This window comes from Neodiprion fabricii, chromosome 7 (assembly GCF_021155785.1).
Source record: "Neodiprion fabricii isolate iyNeoFabr1 chromosome 7, iyNeoFabr1.1, whole genome shotgun sequence".
Classification (NCBI taxonomy): domain Eukaryota; kingdom Metazoa; phylum Arthropoda; class Insecta; order Hymenoptera; family Diprionidae; genus Neodiprion; species Neodiprion fabricii.
In genome coordinates this window covers 21,086,340-21,108,684 of record NC_060245.1, presented here as the reverse complement: position 1 = coordinate 21,108,684, position 22,345 = coordinate 21,086,340, and the positions used below count along the sequence as shown (strand labels likewise).

Genomic DNA, 22,345 nt, shown 5'->3' with positions numbered 1-22,345 from the left:
TCAAGTAATTATCACTTGTGTAAGAAAAAAATATACACGTATATTATTTATTCAGCTTGAGTTATACATAGACAGGGTTCGGACATGTGAAAATCAGTAGGGACCTTGGGGAGATCGTTGCCTGGTCTCCTCGTAGCTGATCCTTGGCTTGAAGCCGTGCTGGTCGGCTTCGTACTCGACGATCTGTTTCCGTCCATCCGGCAGGAGGACAGAGTAGACTCCCCAGGTCAGTTCGCCATCCCGTCCCTCCTTCTGCTGATAGTCGTTGCCGGACTCGTCGTCCTTAACCGCGTACTCGAACTGGTACTTTGCCGGTTCCTGAAAAAAGGAGGGAAGAAACTGAAGAAGCCGGGTCAATTGGCGAATAGGAAAACCGACTTACCGTAGTTTCGTAGCCTTCTTGATAGCCGTGGAGGTTCAGCTGGCCGGATGATTGACTGCCGTATTGATTAGAGTCCCACATTGCAGCTGACGGACTGATGGAATACGAGTTTTCTCCCCATTTCAAGGAAGCCCTCGAGGTGTCCGGAGCCCACGAATCACCGGATGTCTGTGCTGAATTGGATACCGGAAGATACCGGCGTTCCGGCGCAGGCAGGTAGACGTTTTTCGGTTCCATTGCTGAGTAGTTCGTCATTTCTTGGTCTTCGCCCATGGATTCGTCCTGCATCTCGTCTACCATCGGTGGCAGGTAGACGCTGCTTGGTTGCCGCATTTCTGGTTCTAGGTAGTTTCTTGGTGCTGGCTGATCGTCACGTAGAATACCGGCTTGCGCTGATGCCAGCGTTGCCAAAACGGCGAAGAAAATCTATGTGGGTGAATAGTGAACAAAGTTTTCTTAGTTCTGAGCAAGTTTATGGGAGGTAAAGTCAGTTTTGCAATTGCGTGTTTTGGAACTCCCAGAACTCCCGAATACAAAATGGCGGCTGCTTGAGCATTTCAACAGACGATGCAGCTTCCACGGTTACCATTGAATTCGAACGGAATTTGGCGAACGGTTTCTTGCCATCGGTTCATGATTTCAGAAATTTTTTTGGAATTTACCATCGACGAAGTTCAGAATGGCGGAACGATTCCAAATCGAGGTGGACCACTTTCCTTGTCGTTGAAACTTTCATTACAAGACGAATCAATTACGGAACGCGCGAAAGGTTCGGTGATGAATCGATTGGGCGGTACACGAATGGCTTTATTATCACAACGAGGTTTCATAACGCAGCGTCATTCGGTGGTTCCAGTGGTTATTTCAAGGCGCGTATATACGTATAAATACTGTTGAAATTCGACGTTCGGTGATCAACAGGCGTGTTTACCAAACTGTGCAGACCATAAACGACACGTGATACACTTACGAAAGGGCTCGAATTTTGATATATGGTACCCGAAGTAACTAACAGAGCCTACGCCCTTCGCGGAGCGATTATATTATTTCAACCGAGAGGCGTATAAGCGGACCGCGGATTGACCGGTGATCTAAGCTCTGCAATCAGATAAAATCAGACTTCAGCAGCAGCAGCTGGAGGCGTAAGCGATATCGGGACCAGAAGAACTGGGTCGCTGCTTACGAAGGGAGTTTGATTTCTCTCTCGGTTACTCGAGGCACTGAGAGACCCTGCAGGAAGACCCTACCTTCTGCATTTCTGGACCGGCAAATCTTCGGTGTATAACTGTTCACCCCGAGGTTTGGAATAGGAGTGCTCGTTCCCTGGCAAATGATCCTCCTTCTTATAAGTCGCAGCCATCGGTTTCTGGGCCCAGATTTTCGGCGTCGTCCAAACTCGAGCAAGGTCGGGGTCCCGGTTCCGCTTATCCCCAGGAGGCGAGGATCGGCGTCATCCTCGAGGAGAGGCGGCCGCGGACCGATGCCCGAGGTGATGCGGCTTTATGTAACCAGCTGCTCCGCATAATACGCGCGGGCTGTTGTGCAATTTGGGCAAGGCGTATTACGTGTAACGCATTCTCTCGCACGCCTAGCGCTACGCCACTCGGACGGTACTGTATATCATACGCGTACAATACATATATCTGTCTTTAAGCTCTGCCTGGACCAGAAACTGACAGGGTCAGAACCCGTGCGTTATACGTCTGTCTGCCTACTCGAAACCGCCGGCCTGCTGATGTATCCCGCTCTGTAATGATCGATACAAATTAACCGCCTACGGCTTCGAGAAACCGATTCCAATATCCCGGGCCCTATTTATGCCAGTCTCGAGTTCCAGGCGAAACCTAAACGCCTTCGTTCAGCTCGCAGATAATAACACAGGTCTGCAAAACAGTATTTGATTTCAGTTGCATGGGGTGTTTTTGGTAAATTTTATGTTTTTGAATGCGCTGAGTTGCGGATCTGTGTAATCGACAACGTACGTTTAGGTCAATGGATCTGTCGGTTCGAAATTCACGACGTTTTTAACCATAATATTTGGGGTTATTTGTTCTTTCTTTCTTCGGATTATTTTACCTAAGGGCATGCAGTGTGCGCTAGCAGCAAAAGCCTTGCCACGACTTCCGGAAATTTTCTCTACCGAAGTGAATACATAATCAGACCTTTTTCCCCCTCGTCCGTGAAAGTTTTTCTTTCAAGCTTCTTGGGAGCTTTTAAAACTTTCCAGATTCTATAATTAGAGGGTGGAAAAAGAAAACATGAAAAATAATCAAAGAACTGTCAAAAATATACAAGGATCCTTCTTCCCGCCACGTCAACTGGAAAATTGAATTCTTCCTTTCGCGGCAAATATTTCAGAAAATTCATCGTAAGCTTGAATTCTTGAATTTTCATGTTTTCTCGAACACTCGCTGACTTGGGATTAATTACGTCGAGTAAGAAAAAACCGTCGCAGATCCGAAGCGTGTAGCTTGATATATTTCACAGATAAATCCGAAAAATACAACTCAAAGCTTGCAGCCTGATTTCCATCGCTGTTTCTTCTGCCTCCACACAAGTTTCCTTGCAGCGGAGAGAAAGGTGAATTTTCGTCGCCACGGGAACCCCCGGTAAGTAAAATTAATTTGGTATTTCGTAAGAGTCCCTTATTTTGGGCAGAGCGTAGAGAGTGAGCATTGCAGGTCCGACCCGGCGATTTAATTTCGTTAAATAACCTTGGGCTGCGTGATATGTGTCTTGGGGTAGAACGGGCTTCGGGGAGGTTGGAAAGAGCGTCGCATCCTCTGAAACTTGGGTCGCCGGGTCGCCAAGACCGCTGTACATTTTGGTCAATTAGCGAGAACGGGGAATATGGAGCTGGATTACCCAGTTCTCATATCAGTGACCGCAGAACACCCTGAAAGAGCGGACGACGCGTCCATCGAAGCAATGCGCGTGCCCCGAACCCTGCACCCTTTACTCCCGTCGTTGAAAATCGTTGTGTGTCTGTTTGTAACGCGGTTAATATCCACAGGCCGAATGAGACGTAATCCTCTTAACCCTCTACGCAAACATAGAATTAACCCCACGGAAATCTTCACCTTTGATCGTGCCTCTGGGAACACGGTGTACAACCCAACCCCATAAAATATTATCTTACTGCCGTTTCGGCGCGTCGGATACGACTTTGTAAGCGCCGCGGTATTTAGCGCTCCGTGCTTTTTGAATTCTGTATATTTAGTCAAAGATTTTTGGGTGAGGGTGAGAGATGAGAAAAACCGAAAATCAGAATGGTCAGAATTTTGAATTTAATAAACTCGATTAACAAATGTGAGAGAACAGATACTATCAGAAATTTTAAGTCCCGAACGATGCTTAATAAAAAGCTGCAGTTCACCTAAAATGTATTTAGTAGATGGCTCTATTATCCGAACCCACTTACTTCGGAAAACGTTAATCCAAGAATTCAAAGATGCGGAATTTGATAATGTATAGAGTCAATATTCCAGAGAACGAATTTGTAGAGAGTTTTATATTCTCAAATGTCCAAATATTATAAAAATAAAAGTTAGAACTTTATGATCTAGAAACGGCGGAAACACATATCCAGAATTCCGAAAGTAACCGCATAGATGGCTTACCACCAGAATTTCACGTTCCGAGTCTATCCAACTAATCTATTTTGACTTGTAAAATGTTTTATATACAGAATGAAACAAATTCTTTTGCTATCATAAACTTATATTTCTAGGCTTCTAATATGATATGAGTACTTCAAATTTCGACACTTTTATATTCTATTTTATTCTATTTCTGGCTTAATGAAGATTCACCAATTTGTTCTTTCGTGATTGTGATTTTTCGATATATTTATGTTCGGAATTCTGACCATTCTGCTTTTGGTTCTTCTGATTTTTTACCCGCACCCAGATTTTTATACCGCATTCAATGCAACACGCGTCGCACGAGTCGGGCATGTGTAAATAATAATTAAATCCCTTCAGCGCTCAAAGTCAGACGGTTCAAAGTACGTGTAGTTGCTATGAGTTGAACTGTGGCTGAGCCGAGGATGAAAGCTGCGGGATTAATTGACGGGGAAATAGATGTTACGAGAAATCTGCAACTCCCGCTGTATAACGTTTATTACCCGAGGGAATATACAGCGTCATGCAGTTTAACCGTTGCGTGCTTCGCTTTGTAGTGATCGCAGAATTCGCTTTTCTTGCACGCTATTATCTGCGCCTGGAGAATGGCAGCTGATGCTTCGGATGAGCAGCGCTGGATGATGACTGGAAGGAGTACGAATCGGTCTTTTTAACGAGTTTATACAGGAAAGACAACGATGTTGACTTTTTTTGTGAACTTAACGCTGAAATCGTTATACTTACATGTACAATTGCTGCACGTGTTCATACGTACCGGAATGACAGTGAGTCTGGGAATCGGAATCAGAAATCAAGTGATTTCTTAACGATAATAACCGAGCAATTTTCGTTAATAATATGTATCAATTACCGGTAATTCTGGATCTGTAAATCCCTCTACCTAATCCTAATCATCATTAATATAATGGCAGGCATGCATAGAAGATTTTGAAAGGCCTGTTGAAACGTAGACCTGTAACACACATGCCGAGTCTCTGGGTTAATAGTCAACGTCTACGACGTTATAATCATTTTGAACAAGCCGCAGAAGTTCCACGTTGCTTGGACTCGTACGTACGTGATTCGAGCGATACGATCTATCTAATCAGAATAATTATACAAACAGCAGGTCGGGAAAAAATACGCATGGGAAATTCGTTCGTGTCTCAAGAAAAAGAAGGCGAATAAAGAAGGTGAGATGGAAACGGAGACATTGTTTCCAGCCCGGAGATGAAACGATTCGTATTGGAATGGGACGTAATACGGGACGCGTGTCAGGATTGTGGCAATAAAACGAAACTCGCACGAGTCCATTTGAATATACACTTGCACAAGACGCTCTCATTCACCCACGATCACCATAAACGCCTGCGAAGTGTTCTTGATTCCGGGACCAAAAGCAGAACGCTCCTCTGTATTGTGCGGACAGCTTCGCGGCGAGGCTGAAATATTGACAAAGAAGATGTCAAGTCGGCAGAAGAGATTCGGAGCTTGACGCTAACGCGTCGCGGCAATTTTTCATTCCTTTTATCACAATCGCTATGAGGTATGTACTACATAATAACACGCGGTCAGTTCTTCCATGTTTCTTCTTCTGCAACGCGGGCGGATCGTATCACCTTGCCTCGACTAAGAGACCTTCACTTTTCACCGTACCCGATGAACTAGTTCATACCGCATTGGCTCAAACTCCTGAATACCGTACGAGACTCTCCGCGTGGTCTGATCCATCATACAAAAATCGAGGTGTGGAAATACCTGCGTCTAAAAAACGTCGAGGAGAAAAAAAAAAGAATATATTAACGGATCTGCGAAGACTCCAGTTTCCATAGTAATTGTAACAATTTTTTTTTTTTTTTTTTTTTTTCGGGATCAGATTTGCCACTCACATTGATGAACTTCAATTATAAATTTCTCTACTATTGTTTTTCATCAAATGAACTTTACGGTGATTTGGAAAAGTCCGTTTCAATTCCGTGAGAAATGTGACTCAATTTTGGGCTCGTCTTTTTTTTCTTGTTTGTTACGCATATGTTTTTAGTTTCGATCGGTAGCAGGTATAATTGGGCAACAAATTAACCGTCATTGTGATAATTGAATATAGAATGATGATGAAATGAAAGATCGCGCTTCAGAATCGTATCACTCTCACATGTTGCCGGCGAATCCCGCGGGCTAGATAATCGATATATTGTGTTGGGCGACTTTCATTCAATATTCTTGTTACACCGACAAGATAATTTGCGAGTAACTATTACTGAGGATCCGTCTAACCGATCGAATCAATATCATAACGCGCGCAAAGTGATTGAGGAAGCGGATCTCCGATCGCCTCGAAGCGGCGCACGTTCCGACTGACAATTAGCAGGCTTATCCATCTAGACTTTCAAGCAGGTTGTATACGATTTTGAGCGATTGTTCAACCTGTGGAATGATCGAAGTTTTTTTTCATCAACAACCACAGCGAGACGTCAAAAAGGGAGAGAGAGACAGAGAGAGAGAGAAAGACGGTGAGAGGAAAGGAATAAAACGAATACCTAAAGAAAAGAAGAGATGGAGAGAAAAAAAAAATCGAAACGAAATCGCAAATCGTGCCAATAATCAGAGTGTTGCGAAAATTGCAAAGTTCAACGAGTGATGCTTTTAGGGTAAGGGCATAAGGCGGGAATTTCGGTGGGTTTATATTGAGCTTCGTTTATAGCTACGGTCGACTTTCTATGTGCTATACGTATATATATATGTATGAATACATACATATACTCGCTATCGGCACATATAAGTAAAAGGAAAACTTCTAGAGTTTACCAACTTCCCCATTACCGTGCCTTTAGTTTCTCTGCAACGGTGGTATACTTTCGTTATCGTTTTGTTTTTGCCGATCGACCAGCCCCGCCATTCTTTGGTCCCACCCCGTCTTCCGCTCCCTTCGCCACCCCGGACCAAACTTATGAACTTTTAATCGCTCATTTCCAACGGATAATACCGACAAATTGAAAAGCAAACTGTGTAAAGTTTGCACTCGACTTTACTAAAGGCGTAGGTACTCAGTCCCCCCTCCCAACCCCTTTTCGCCATCCTCCGTTGACTCTGTGTAACCCTCGACTAATTCCTCGCAACGTTTACCCAAAGAAAACCACGGTTTCTTTCTAGCCTGCAGGAAAACAAATAATTGAGGGCGAAAAAAAACCGAGAAAAAAAACAGTAAAAAAAAAAGGAGGGAGGGAGAAAAAGCAAGGAAAGTGAAATAAAATTGGTAGAAAGTACAATTCAAGACGGCAAGCATTATTTGCTCGCAACTGTTTTTAACTCTGCATCGCGAGAACAACTTTTCAACTTCGTTTTCAGGGAATTTCGATCATGTTTTTTTGTGCGATACAGCCGTCGTGCGCAGACGGTAACTTATAATTAATCGTAACAGACTCGTATAATGTTGGACAGTTTTCGTTTACTTTAAAATATTTTGAAATGTTATTGTTGAAAATTCGGCACAATGGTGCATTTACATAATTTCTCAATTTAGTATAATTCAAACAATGACGATTATTTTACCTGTTTGATTAAAAGGAAAGAAAACTGAAAGTGCATAAATCAAAGTTGCAAGGTGTTCCTTTGCAGCAACCTAAGTAGTAATCAGCGTTAGACGGGGTCAGGAGGCGCGAAGAAATAGATCGATAGTAGATGAGAGAATAAAAAATAATAGGATAATTTGAAGCAATACTAATTTCTGGCACGTACGATACGGAGTGTCGATAATTGACAGGCTCAGACCGTCTTTACGAGCTACACACACACACACACGGATACAACAGATATGCAATGCGATAAATCGGTTAAGTATATCAATCAGACCGCGGCGTGAACATCATGATTACTTCTCGAGCCACGTACGTGGGTATGTAATTTCCAAACGATCTATCGATCCGTGATTCGCGATATCTTTGCAATTTTGTCATTTTCGAAGGTGCGATGATTGGCCATAACGGTGTAGAAATTAAGATTTACGACGGTATGAGAAGCACCCGAGAAAGCAGTGATCGAATACGGATTGAGAAAAAAAACGAGGAAATGAAAAATCGTCGGCGGTAAAGAAAAAAAAAATAAATGCAGATTCATCATCGCGGTGTAAAGTAAAAAATCTGACTATCGGTAGCCCGTGGGTAAAAATTGACGGTAACGGAGGTGTAAAATCCATCATGTGGCGTCATCGAGACGCCCCGAGATCACAATCGACAATTAACGGCGATCGAGGCGTCGAATCCGGAGCTGGAATCCATCGGATCCCTGGCTCTGGTATCGCGCAACATGGAACTACGTCGTAAGGACGTAACTCTACCTCCTGATATGTAGACCACATATATGCAAGCCAGCCAGGTGCGTACAGGATGCCCTAGATACACGATACGCCGGCGAACGCGCATCGCATCTCCGTTTTTTATACGCCGCGTCGCGTGCAGAGCTGTGAATTCGACACGCTCGTAGAATCGAGAACCCATTGAATCTCCTCGTTCTCACTCGCCTTCGTTAAATTATACGGGAGATTTTTAATCTTAGGGCGTGAACTGCGTGTAAAGAATCGAAAAATCGATACCGAGAAAATATGGGGTGTATATAAAATTTGGTATGGTTGATTCCTTCGATCACTCCCGGATCACGTCCCACTGATATTGAACTTAAGTTACACTTAGATTTCACGGTGTAGTTGAGAACTTTTTTAACCCGGTATTTTCACTGTAATTGTATTGAAAGCGTACCATATTTCCACAGAAAAATCACTGATATAAAAATTTTCAAATCCACCACCAGAATAACACTGAAATTACACTTGAAATCTACTGAAATTAAATAAAGTGAAAAAAAAAAACAAACCTATCAGTCATATTTTGGTAATACCAGAGTAGATTTACTGAATGTTATTTTGGTAAAACTGATGTAGAAAAATTTCCCAATTACACCGAGGAATTGAGTGGAATTTAAGTGATTATCCGAAGTATCATTCTAATATCACTGACTTTAGGATCCGCTGAAGAAACACTGAATCCAGAATTTCAGCTCACGCATAATCAACCTTCTACACTGATTGTGACAGAAATTTTTAGTTCCGTTTACCGCTCAGGCCTTAACTATTTTCATTTTTTACCACAATCGAAAAATATAGTTCTAGGTAGAAAATGACAATTAGTTTTCTAGGTGTTACCGGAAAGTCTAGTATCCGTTACTATTCTTTCTCATTACGATCACTTTTGCTATATTTTCTTGCAACTGTTGCGAAAATTTAATGCTGGTGCAACGATAAATTGACGTTAAAGTCTTGTTTAACTAAAAAAATAGAGTAAGCCTCGTAAACTGATTTTACGTTGCAATTACCAAAAAAGGATCGACGATAGCGCAAAATGATTAGGTATACCTCGTTTTTCGCAATTCCAACAATATTCAAACAGTTTTTTTAACGATACCTGTTTTACCAAATTTTTCTGGTTACTGTAACAAATGAAATGTTTCTCAGTGTAGAATTAGCAAAAGCGTCTTTCGCAAAATGCAAACCGCATCGTTGACCGGAAATTCTGAAATATTGGTGCGACTACTCCGCGATATTTCGGCTGACGTTAATTGATTTAGCCTGAGGACAGATGCCTGCAGTTGTTCCAGTTTATCTCGATGGAAGTTCGCGTTTGGTATTACAGGCTGCATCGACGAGGGGCAGACGGCGGATCGAATTTGACGAAGTAATTTCGATGTACTAATATTCACGGATCAACTTCGCTGATACGCATCCTTGGGAAATCTAGAAGGGTATTAATGGGTACGCCTTGAAATGAGATATTTCCGAAGGTCCGATTTAAGCGTGTGTATGCCGATGGGATTTTGACGTAATTAATTACTAGACGAGCGTCGGTGAGGCGAGAAACGAGATCATCCGACGAAGAATTTGCCTACATAAAGAGTTCCGCCACATTGAGAAAAAAAAAAAACAACATCCTTCTCTCTAATTACCAGAAAATTGAACGGTTCAAATTATTTTAAAATCACAATGAAAAGCGGTACAAGCAATCATTTGGTGCAGTTATTCCAACATTTAATCGCTTGTTCATTGGACCAAGGTCTAAATATCCATTTATCATTTCACAAAAATTAAATCACCCCAATAGTTATAAGAAAATATGATACGAGTGAACATAATAAAAAAAAAAAATAAAAATTCTAAGACATATTAGGTCTTTTTGGTTACAGATAAAAAATTAATTTTCCTTTCGTACCAAGAACTATATTTTTCAATTCCTAGGAAATTCCAATGTCTCGTTTGGACTACTGTCGAACGAAATAGACGAAGAACGAAGAAACAAAAAATCGCATGTGGGCGTTGACGCGAGTCATTATGCATTGCCCGTAACTTGGAGTACGAGTCGAGTGACAAATTGCAGTGCAACGTTAAGAGACCGTGTGCATTGTCGGTAAGTGACGTGTCAAAACAATTAATAAAAACGCAGACGGGTGGATTACGCTCGGCCGTTTATACAATCTTCCAGCCTTTTTCTTCTCGAAATTTTGCAATCTTGTCACCGCTACGTGGCTAATTCCCACCGTTTCGATCTCTGCATTCGTTGCAGTTCGAGAGACATCCAACAGGATCGATGTAATTCGCACTGAACCGGATTTGGAAATCAGCCTTAAGTGGGAAGGACGATTATCTGAGGATCCGCAGATCAGCCGAAGGATAAACGAGTTCTTCGAATTTAAAATCAATCAACTTCTTTCCTCTTACCATATAACGCATCCCGTCGTACAATAAGCAAAGAATTTTATTCTGGCCCAAATTTCGCACGGATCTCCAATAACGGAGAACAACGGTCAACCAGAGAGAGAGAGAGAGAGAGAGATTGAGAGAGAGAGAGAGGAGTGTTAATTTCTCTGTGTCATTCAGGGCGAGAGCTCGAGGAATAAGAAGGCCGTGAATCCCGGTGTTCGAGGTCGTTATACGTTTACGTATAAAAGATACTTATCTACGTTTGCGCAACTCGAGCGCGCTGTTTGCCGGGATGCTGTTGCCGACTTTGCGGGCGTACCTTCGGCAAAAATTATAATTAATATTTAATGCACGGTCGTACGAAAGCGCAGGAATTTCGTGCCTCCGAACTTAATTCGCATAGGATCACCGCCGCGGTTATATATGTATTTGGGCATCGCGACTCGAGCAGCGTCCTCGAGATTTTACGCTCCGGGCTTCGCGCTCGATCATTGAGAGATCTCGCCTCCGCGGTCTGTAATCCATCCACATATTATAATACGTACCGCCCAACAGCCTCTTAGTCTCTTGACCTCTCAGCCTCCGCAAATCTCTGATCCCTTAACCCCCGGAATAAATAAAAAGAGTGAGAAAAAAGAAAGGAAGAAAAAAAAAAAGAAGTATTCATCCGGCCCCTGTTACAACCAGCGGCTTCTGTGTGAACTCGAACGAATTTCTCGCCCTCCTATTTATAGCTGCGGTCAAATTCTGGCGAGAGAATTCTTATCTCATTCGAACTGGTTCAACGTCGGTAATTATGCCTCGTTAGATTCCGCGAAATTTAGATAACGCGATAATTTGCCCAAGTTTGATGTTTTTACGTAAGCGGCGTTTTGAAAGATCGATCATTTCCAAAGATTTGATCATCCATCCAAGTTGCAAAAGTCACGAGTATCGTAGATTTCTGTCAAGAAAAAAAAAAAGAAAAAAAACAAAGCAAAAAAAGAAAAAATAAATGTGAAACGAAGCTTGGTGGCAGGGTCGGAAATTGAAATTCTAAATACATGCCCGGTGGTTTGTCTAACAATAAGCAAATTTATTCGGGCAGGTGGTCAGGCATTCACGCCAAATGTCAATTATTAACAACGGTTGTTATTCAATCGAATAAACTGCCCTCGGAGTTCGTCACCGCTGTGCCGCGATTCTCTCTGTATAAGCTCGCAGCGCGGAGAAATACGAACGTTTTGCCGTATAAAATCGAGTAAATTGAAACAGACCGAGAGGGGAAAAGTGTAAAATACATTTCCCGACCGACCCAGTCGCCTCCGTTTTCATTGTTCCCGGTGTTTTACATTTGCGGATGGATTTATATTTTCTCTATTGTCCGCAACGCAATTCAGGAAAATATATTAATTCTAAATCCATCTGTCGAACAGCATTACAGAGCTCCGCAGCGAATGTTCGATCAGTCGGAGCTCCCAGGGATTTTACGGTTTCGCAATCCGTCCTCATCAATAGTTGTACGTTCCATTCAAATGTTCCGAATTTAATTATTCAAACAAATTCCCTTTCCAAATGCGTAAAAGAATTTTCAGAAAATAATTGTCACTCGTTCTTCGAGCTGCGAACCCTGTATCCGAGCCGTTTTTTCGCGTCCATCATCTTGTCATCGCCGAGCTTGCGTCTCCGCGTTCGTCGACGGAAAATTTGCGAATGCGGAAGCGTCGCTCGTTTTCCGATAATCGATGCGGTCTTGTTGCAGGGTGGAAATTCGACGATGCGAAATATCCTGTGCCCGAAGTGTATCTGAAAGGTCGACAGGTTTTCCTTCCTTTGGACGCGTCGTCCGAGTGTGGAGATGTCCAGCAGGGCTCGTCATTTTCCGTACGTATTTCATAGCGCCGAGTCGACTGTTTCTGATACCAAAAAATTCTCCTTCACCGATGTCTAAACGCGGCCAAGCTGAATTTCCGAGTTATTTCCTCGTGTGATACCTTGATGTAGACCTTAAATGGCCAGGGTATAAAATCCTCAACGAACACGCTCATCGCGCTGCAGATGTCTCAAGGGAATCGTGCGATAACATCGTTCGTTGCGCCAGTGCAGCGCGCACCGAGTATAATCTCTGAGATTTTCAAGCTAACATAATAGGATACACGTGTGTCTGTAGTCACGTAAGAACGTGAGTTAATATGATTTGTGAGAATCGTTACTACTGGCCGGCTCTCGCTGCTCGAGATATTATACGGTCAAAGTAAAAGCACCGTCGTCGTAACATGGAATCAGATCGACACAGCTGCGAGTTTCAACGTACGTGAATATTTCTACATTTCTTCGTCACCGGACTCATTGGTTTTACTTGATATATCGGAACTCTTCTTACGAACAAACTTTTTCAGCTGAAACGAAAAGTCACGGCAAGAAATTTTTGGAAAAATACTTTGCGGGAATGATGAACGGCGCATGCAAGTTCAGGTCCATGGGCATGCGTACTTGGTATTGTATTATCCCCGGCAATAACGGCGAACCAGTGCCAAATGGTTGTATTATATGGTCTTGTGCTTGTATGGTGGGAAGAGTGAAGGATTCATGCATCATCCCTGAAGCAATAACTGTCAGAAGTAGATCAATTAGGAACGCCTCAATCGGCAATAGAGTTGCGGATTGATCTCATCCACATTAAGATCGCTTATGCACGCGTGTCACTCGACTTCTTTGCAACATCATTCTATTTCAGGGGATGGTGTCATCTAATGCGCAATTACTAGTCCATGTAGCTTAGGGTGTGCTAAAAAAAAAATAAAAAATTTTTTTCAACGCGCAGCAATATTTCAGGAGAGCATCTAATTTGCAATTAGATTATCTTGGCCATATATGAGCTCTTAGTATTGATATGTGAAGGTATATATTTCATTTTTTCCATTTTCCATTTAAGTAGCACGTAATAAAAATAGGACAATTTTTGAATTTTTTTTTTGCCTCGTAAACGGCCTTGCTTTATAAACTATCTAAATACAGATTCTTGTAGGATATTTTACGCTCTATAAAATAGCACTGATACAGAATTTTCCTATCTCTAACCGATTACGAGAGTTTCGCCTCTTAAAAATTAAGTCATCTCGAATATCTATTAATTCATTGGAGTAAGAAAAATTCTAGCTTGGTACTTTTTCATTGAGCGTGAAGTTTCCAATAAGAATCTGTATTTAGATAATATATGAATCACGCCATTTACGAGAAAAAAAAATTAACAAATTTTCAAAATTTTCCTACTTCTTATTTAAATGAAAAATGTAAAAAATAAAATAGGCATCTCTAAATAAATATAATAAGAGCTCATATTTGGCAGAGATATTCTATTTGAGATGCTCTACCGGAATCTAGATGAGCATTTGAAAAAAAAAACTATTTTTTTCTTGGTACATATATCCTGAAGTAGTTATATCGGAATGACAGAAGGTGCAGCATATTTTTGATTGTGATCCGTTATGAAATTTGCAAAAGAATCATTGCCAGGAGCTGAATTTTCACCATGCAGAGAGTTATGCGATAAGACTTAACGCAACATTGTAATAATGACAGAGGTGCAGCAATTAACATCACTGGAGGTTAACAGCGGTGTGGGTAATAAAGAGTTTTAGTAGGCTTTCGCGGTATTTGCGTGAAAGAATAAACAGCAAACGTGCAAAAAAAAAAACAAAAAAAAAAAACGAATTAAACACTACGAATTATAGCATTGTCTCTGCGAAAACGTTGCGACAGAGACAGAGAGTTTCGATCGCTCTGCTTACGGAGCGTTTGTACCGAGTACGAAAAACAAACCGGCCTCAATCAGTCATTGCAAACTCGGCGTTCACCGTTTGTTGCAACGACGGGTGTTTTCCACGCGACGAATGAACATCCGGTTGAAATTGTCGACGATTAACAAATTGCAGAACGTAATTCAGCGAGCGGTTTTTTCCCCATTCAGCATTCAGGATATAAAAACGGGGAAAAAGTTCAAGGCAAAAGGTTGTTCGTTTTCAATGAAAAGAGCAGATCATCGATGACCCGGCAAAGTGCTCGGTAATTCCTGGTTCCACGAGTTCGGTTCAAACGGCTGACATTTGATTGAAGCGAATTTGCCCGCGTTCAGAGTTTCGCACGTTCAAAAACAATTCACCATAGGTACCAACTCCTTCGGATCAAGAGCGTTTGCAAGCACGGCTGAGAATCCGAAGCAAAATGCGATGACCGATCGTTCGCTTGGCTCCCGTACAGCAGCTGACAAGGTGTATTAAAACTTGTGCAGAAAGTGAGATCTTTTGGTGAAATGATCGTTCAACGTTCAAAGTGGGCCCGGCAGCTGAGCACGCGTGAGGCCCATTCCGGCTCGACGAATGGTGGGGACCACCGGCCCGCCCGTCCTTGCCACTCGGCGATCTCGTTGTTACAGTTTGCTCCTCCGGGCCGCACGCGTGCGTTACGCAACGTACTTGCAGGTTTTTGGCGGGGATATGGGCGCCGTTTTTTCGGTATAAAAACCATGCACTACCAATGGTAGACATTACACCATCCTGTGTTCTCCAAAGGCAAACATGAAGGTGAGCAGAGCCCGAGTCCGGCGTCCGACCGTCTCGTAAGCTTCTAACCGTTTTCTTCTTCCAGGTCTTTATCCTCCTCTCGCTCTCCGCCGTCGCTCTGGCCAGTCTCGAGCCGGCTGGATATCGTCCTCCAGGATCTGCTTCTCCATCGGCCAGGTACCTGCCGGCCAGCCCCATATCGAACCAATACCTTCCGGCCAGCCATCACTCCTCCAGCTCTATCTCGAACCAGTACCTTCCGGCCAGCCATCACTCCTCCAGCTCTATCTCGAACCAGTACCTTCCGGCAAGCCACCACTCCTCTAACTCCATTTCGAACCAGTACCTTCCGGCAAGCCAACACTCCTCTAACTCCATTTCGAGCCAGTACCTTCCGGCCAGCCGGTACTCGTCCGCACCTTCGAACCAGTACCTGCCTGCCAACAAGTGGAGCCAAGTGCCCGCTGTCGCTCCTTCGAACCAGTATCTACCGGCCTCACCTTCGTCCTCGGCGCCATGGGCCAGCTCTGCATCCTCTCAGTCAGCACCTTGGGCCAATTCAGCATCCTCTTCGGCGTCCCGTTGGGCCGCCCCGTCGAGCCAGTACCTTCCGGCCGCTCAGAACAGCGTCCACAAGTCCTCGATAAGCGTGCCTTCCAACGTCTACATCCCAGCAAGCAGTCATGGATCGTCTTCCAGCTACTCGTCTCACAGTAACGCAGCTCCGTCGAGCCATTACCTTCCGGCGAATGCCGGGTACCGATACGCCCATCAGGATGACGAATCTGTGAGTTTGAGGTGCGGTGTGTGGTTGGGACAGTGATGATGGTTTTTTCGATCTTGTTTTCAGGCGCCGGCTAAGTATGAGTTCGAATACGAAGTCAAGGATGAACCCTCCGGCAATGACTTCGGACATCACGAGAGCCGCGACGGTGATAACACTCAGGGAGTCTACACCGTCGTTCTTCCCGATGGACGCAAGCAGATCGTACACTACGAGGCTGACCAGGAGGGGTACAAGCCAAGGATCTCGTACGAGGAACCCAAGCAGGGATACAACGGCGGATACAACCGTCAGGGTGGATACGCTCACGGACACCCGCAGGGACCCTACTGAGGGATTTGCCTCGGGATTGGATTATGTGCCAGTAACAACGACGACCTAGCGATCTAGATCTTAATATTCGCGTGCTTATTGCGTGCGCGTTTTTGTAATCGTCATTACCATTCGCGCACGGTTTACTTCTCTATTGTGTAAATTATTTTTTTAATAAAAAAGAATGAATTCGATTTGATAATAACTTGCGATTTTTTTAATGCGCGATTCGAACGAACCCATTGCCCCCTTCATTATTTTCATCTCTCTCATCTTGGCGTAAAAAATACAATCAACGGAAGAGTGTGAGGTTGAGTTCCGATTTAAAATACGATAAAGGTGACCGCATCAATGATTTACCAAGACTGCTAACATTGGAGAAAGTATACAAGGTAAAGCCTGTTACGTTTCAAGGATTCGGAGAGCGTATGTCGTTTCATTGAGTCGTTCGATGCGTTGATTCTCGTTTCAAGATTTTCATTCTCGATTCAAGATGCAATCTGAAATCAGAAAAATTTAGTATAAACTAAAATATTTGTTATAGCTTAATACACGGAGCTATTGTTAATGAATTTGCTCTTGGCGTATCCATGACGGATGTTTCATCATTCGTTACGGTAATTGAAGAGCATCGGGTCTTCCTGCTTGAGAATGAGAAGCCATTTATTCAAGAATGGGATAAATTTAACAGTTGTTGATCGAATTTTCAATAAGAGGAACTTGGATGATTGCAATATTCTTTGAAATCACGAGGAATCAATCAAGATAATTCAAATTATTTGAAATTATTGCGAATCAAGTGAAATCATACGACAGCGTTAAAGAAACCAAGGGCAGGTGTTAGAAATCATAGAAATCATTGCAAATCTTGCGGTAAACGGCAAATGGTTACAATTAATTAACATCCAATTGATTTATATGCTCTGTCATGTTTTTTCGTTGGTTCACAGTGGCTTGGTTTACTTGGTCGGTTCACACAAATTTTCATTGAGTTCCAATCATTTTCAGTAATTTGTTGTAATCCGTCGTGATTCCAATAATTCTGTAAATGACTGAAAATCTCCCAAAACGCTAAATTATTGGGAGTCAGGGCTAAAGTTGGTACGCAATGGAAATCACTCTGAATCAATGTCGATGAATTTGAGTCAGTTATTTAATTTTCAAGTGGATCAGGTGCCTCGTTCTTACGTGATTTGAAAGCAAGTTATAGTCACTGCCTTTATTAAAATGCCCGAGAACTTTCTTCGGAAGAGTTTCCTGGCCTAGAGGAAAACGAATTTCCTAGCATGAAAAATATATCCTAGTGATTTGTTAGGCTTACCACATTCACGGCATCCTTAACCATAAATACCATAAAAATCTCATTCTTTGTCAATCACTGCGATAGTTTTACGCGAGATTTCGAAAAACTTGATCATTTAATGTCAAAAATCAAATTCCACGTTGTTCACTTCGCGGAGCTATCCGTTCTCACTATTTCAGAACAGAGAGAGAGGCTCTGAGGTCAAAGCCGAAGGTCGGGTGAGATCGATCCGTACCTGAGTAATGGGTAAGAAGAAAAGACGCGGTGATAACAATGAAGGGAGGGGGGGGGGGGGGGAGAGTTTGAGAAAAAGGGCGAGTAGAAGTCGGGGTCTATTCGTTGTTGGAAATTCTTTCAGGATGAAAGAATTGAAACGTTTACAAGGCAGGAAATGTGTCAGCGTAGATTTTTTTTTATTATCTTGTTTTCCTTTTTTTCACACCGTTATGAAATAATATATCACCGGCTCAGTTATACGTTCGCGAGAAAACTGTACAAGAGTACCGTAATAGGGCTTTTGGGTGGAGATTGCGTAAGCAGGCGTGAGTAATGTTTCGCAGAGCGATAAATTAAACCCCGTTTATCGGAAGAGGGCTCTGACAAATGGGTGACAATTCTTTTTCTCGCTTGGGTTGTTATAATAACCCAGCGTGTACAATTTGACATTTGGAAATGACGAATGTACGATGCTATATATTAGATATCTTCCGCTCATTCTTACAGCTCTACTTATTATTCTTAAAAATTTCTTACCACCCGTCGGCTGGCAAACCCTGAAACCTCGACAAGACGAAGCGGTGCGAATACATCAGCGTGGTTAGCGATTGAGAAACATGGGACGGGGCCATGGATCGAATTAGAATATAAAAATATCGTCGGGATAAATTATGCGGTTTACATGGAAAGACGACGATCACCGCATGACGGTCCTTGCTAGAGTAATTGTGCGATTTGTCGTTATTCGAGAAAATTGAGTTCTCAGCATAAGGCACAGGTACGTATTCTCAAGAGTCGAATAACAAGATTAGTCAATGGATAACGAAGACGAGAAGCTAACGACTCATTATTTCTAAGATTTGGGGGCGTGTGGGTTATACCTGTTAGTTGAAAGTGCAGGCGATCCCTTTGCCAAATGAGGAAGTGATTGATTGGCACAATCCTGGCTCGCGCCGCGCGTCGGTTGCACAGTCTAGAAGCAACTTTGAAAGTGGCTGGCCGAGGAATCCTTGGAGTGAAATTGAAGAATCAAGGATGCCGCGTTCTCTGTGCAGCGAGATGGGCTGTGCGCGGCCTTGCTCTCGATGTTACAGTTGCGTTATGAAACACGACGGATAGAGATACACTCTTACCCACACCCGGGCACAGCCTCCATCGCTCATCTACGCCGAAGATGAATTATATATTATGTAGAATTTGAGAGAGATGCGCAGCTGCCGCTACATTCACACCGGGGGCATTTTTCACTCGGTTTTGCAACTCCCACATACAGCATAGAGCGTACCTATGCAACTCGCACTTTCGCGATCGCCAGGGAACTATATAAGCCGGGGTGGATCCTTGCTTTTAATTACAACCGTTCGGCACGCAGAGGAATACCTACCATGAAGGTAAGAGGAATAAACTAGATCGACACAATGTGATCTGTTGGGCTTCAGTTATCCGAAAAACGGTGCAACTTCTCTTGTCAATTTTCCAAACTGCAGTGATATTTCGAACACATGTAATCTGAATGATTTTATCGCGACTCTTGTGATTCTACAACTACAACTGTACATTGAATTTTAACAGATCGTCGCTGTATTATGTCTGATCGCGGTGGCGTCCGCAAGCCTGGAGCCAGCCGGATATCGTCCTCCAGGCTCCGCTCCCTCGACGCGTTACCTGCCCGCCAGTAACTACCAGGCTTCATCGCCCCGTCAACAGCCCTCGGCCAGGTACCTGCCGGCCAGCCAGTCGGAGAACTCTGCTACCCTGGCTCGTTTCTCAGCCCCATCCAGCGCCTATCTTCCCGCGAACAACTACCAAGCTCCCGCTCGAGCCTCCCCGTCGTCCTCGACGTTCTCCAACGCCCCGTCCGCGTCCTACGGAGTCCCCGCTTCATCGCAGTACTCGGCACCGGCTGCTGTTCCTGAAAATCGTTACCTCCCGGCCAACAACGCTTTGACCGGAGGTGCCAACTCGGGATACGGCTACGCGGATGCTGAAAATTCGGTGAGTCTGAGAATGAACTGATGCTGTAACATCGTTTAACGGTAGACCGATTTTTGGGTTCCGTTTGTTGTTTATCGGTGAACGTTGAATTGGACGTGATTTAACGATGTGAACTTTGCTGCCATTTCAGGAACCCGCTAAGTACGATTTCCAGTACGAGGTAAAGGACAACTACGACAACGACTTTGGACACCAAGAGAGCCGCGACGGCGATGACACCAAGGGCATGTACTTCGTTCTTCTTCCCGACGGACGCAAGCAGATCGTCGAGTACACGGCCGACCAGGAAGGGTACAAGCCCAGGATCTCGTACGAGGAGTCGAGGCAAGGATACAACAACGCATACAATCAACAAAACCGTCAAGCTGGCGGATATTCTCAAAGTGACTCCGTAGGGCCTTATTAGAACTTGACATGGATGATTCCTTGAATAATTTACATTTCAATGTATAGATGTATAATATATATGATTACACATAAATACACATAAAGAAAATTAGTGAACATTGGTCTGAGTTATAATTATAAAACCCTTGGATGTGGGTAATGTCACACTAAAAAACCAACACAAGCCGCTTGAATGTGATTAAACGAGCCACGGCGAGAAAAATACAAACTAGTTCGTTTTACACGTGTATATTTTCAACTTATAACAGGGGTGACTTGGAACTAATCACGAAGATTAATCATACTAAGTTGTATCATGATTGCGCACGTGGGCCTTACTTTTTTCTTCATTTTTGACCGGAAAATTTTAGTCTCAGATACGATTCGTATGACTCTTACCGGACTAATTGGGCCCCCAGGAACTCAGAAAACGTAGCGAAAAAAGCGTTAAATAAATCAGAGGAAAATTACGAGAAAAAAGTACCTGCCAAAAAATGTCGAGAACACAGGTTCTCGTTTAACTTCTGATTCATTAATCGCAGCGTATTAAGACTGCGCCCAGTCGATTTCTCTCGCAAAATTACGTCGAAATACTGCCACAATTATTTGATTCCAGGACTTTTCAAGATCGCAAAAATTTTTGCCAAAAATGCAAAGGGGTTAGCCTTACTTTTTCTTCATTTTTCGACCAAAAATTTTGGGTCTCAAAATCGTTTTGTATCACCCTATCCCGACTAATTGGACCCCTGGGATCTCAGAAAACGCAGCGAAAACAGCGTGGGATCAACAGGAGAGGAGCTACGAAGGAAAAAACACCTGCCGAAAAATGTCGAAAACACAGGTTCTCGTTTTTTAGCTGTAACTTTTGACCCATTGATCGCAGCCTATTGGGACTGCGCTCAGTCGATTTCTCTTGCAAAATTACGTCGGAATACTGCCACAATTATTTCATTCCAGCGCTTTTCAAAATTGCGAAAATTTTCGCCAAAAATGCAAAGGGGTTAGCCTTGCTTTTTTTTTGGCCGAAAAATTTTAGGTTTCAGATTTGATTTAAATGACCGTTTTCTGATCAATCAGACACCCAGAAACTCAGAAAACGCTGCGAAAACAGCGTGGGATCAACAGGAGAGAAGTTACGAAGGAAAAAGCACCTGCTGAAAAATGTCGAAAACACAGGTTCTCGTTTTTCGGCTGTAACTTTTGATGCGTTCATCGCAGCGTATTGGGACTGCGCCCAATCGATTTCTCTCGCAAAATTACGTCGGAATGGTGCATGAAAGAATTTATTCCAGCACTTTTCAAAATTGCGAAAATTTTCGCCAAAAATGCAAAGGGGTTAGCCTTACTTTTTTTTTGGCCGAAAAATTTTAGGTTTCAGATTTGATTTAAATGACCGTTTTCTGATCAATCAGACACCCAGGAACTCAGAAAACGCTGCGAAAACAGCGTGGGATCAACAAGAGAGAAGTTACGAAGGAAAAAGCACCTGCTGAAAAATGTCGAAAACACAGGTTCTCGTTTTTCGGCTGTAACTTTAGATGCGTTTATCGCAGCGTATTGGGACTGCGCTCAGTCGATTTCTCTCGCAAAATTACGTCGGAATACTGCCACAATTATTTCATTCCAGCACTTTTCAAAATCGCGAAAATTTTCGCCAAAAATGCAAAGGGGTTAGCCTTGCTTTTTTTTTTGGCCGAAAAATTTTAGGTCTCAGATTCGATTCAAATGACCATTCACCGACTAATTGGACCCCCCGGAACTCAGGAAACGCAGCGAAAACAGCGTGGGATCAACAGGAGAGGAGCTACGAAGGAAAAAACACCTGCCGAAAAATGTCGAAAACACAGGTTCTCGTTTTTCGGCTGTGACTTTTGATGCGTTCATCGCAGCGTATTGAGACTGCGCCCAATCGATTTCTCTCGCAAAATTACGTCGGAATGGTGCATGAAAGAATTTATTCCAGCACTTTTCAAAATCGCGAAAATTTTCGCCAAAAATTCAAAGGGGTTAGCCTTGCTTTTTTTTTGGCCGAAAAATTTTAGGTTTCAGATTTGATTTAA

General features: G+C 43.2%; 3 protein-coding genes across 3 annotated transcripts; 2 read left to right on the top strand and 1 right to left on the bottom strand.

The window, feature by feature from the left end:
- Positions 1-16: 16 nt before the first annotated feature.
- On the bottom strand, positions 17-1,826 carry LOC124185978. Its single transcript, XM_046577256.1, has 3 exons — positions 1,630-1,826; positions 383-808; positions 17-318 (listed from the first exon to the last, which is right to left on the bottom strand). The coding sequence occupies exons 1-3, from the start codon at positions 1,636-1,638 to the stop codon at positions 94-96; spliced, it is 660 nt and encodes a 219-aa protein (XP_046433212.1). The 5' UTR covers positions 1,639-1,826; the 3' UTR covers positions 17-93.
- A 13,336-nt stretch (positions 1,827-15,162) lies between these two features.
- Positions 15,163-16,586, top strand: LOC124186501 (pro-resilin-like). Its single transcript, XM_046578263.1, has 3 exons — positions 15,163-15,309; positions 15,374-16,075; positions 16,139-16,586. The coding sequence occupies exons 1-3, from the start codon at positions 15,304-15,306 to the stop codon at positions 16,403-16,405; spliced, it is 975 nt and encodes a 324-aa protein (XP_046434219.1). The 5' UTR covers positions 15,163-15,303; the 3' UTR covers positions 16,406-16,586.
- Positions 16,587-19,215: 2,629 nt separating this feature from the next.
- Positions 19,216-20,389, top strand: LOC124185958 (pro-resilin-like). Its single transcript, XM_046577216.1, has 3 exons — positions 19,216-19,294; positions 19,476-19,898; positions 20,029-20,389. The coding sequence occupies exons 1-3, from the start codon at positions 19,289-19,291 to the stop codon at positions 20,302-20,304; spliced, it is 705 nt and encodes a 234-aa protein (XP_046433172.1). The 5' UTR covers positions 19,216-19,288; the 3' UTR covers positions 20,305-20,389.
- The last annotated feature ends 1,956 nt before the right edge of the window (positions 20,390-22,345 follow it).

Coding starts and splice junctions, on each gene's coding strand:
- LOC124185978 (XM_046577256.1), bottom strand. Junction 319..382: donor AAGAAGGCTACGAAACTACG/GTAAGTCGGTTT, acceptor TCCTTTTTTCAG/GAACCGGCAAAGTACCAGTT.
- LOC124186501 (XM_046578263.1), top strand. Junction 16,076..16,138: donor CCCATCAGGATGACGAATCT/GTGAGTTTGAGG, acceptor TCTTGTTTTCAG/GCGCCGGCTAAGTATGAGTT.
- LOC124185958 (XM_046577216.1), top strand. Junction 19,899..20,028: donor ACGCGGATGCTGAAAATTCG/GTGAGTCTGAGA, acceptor CTGCCATTTCAG/GAACCCGCTAAGTACGATTT.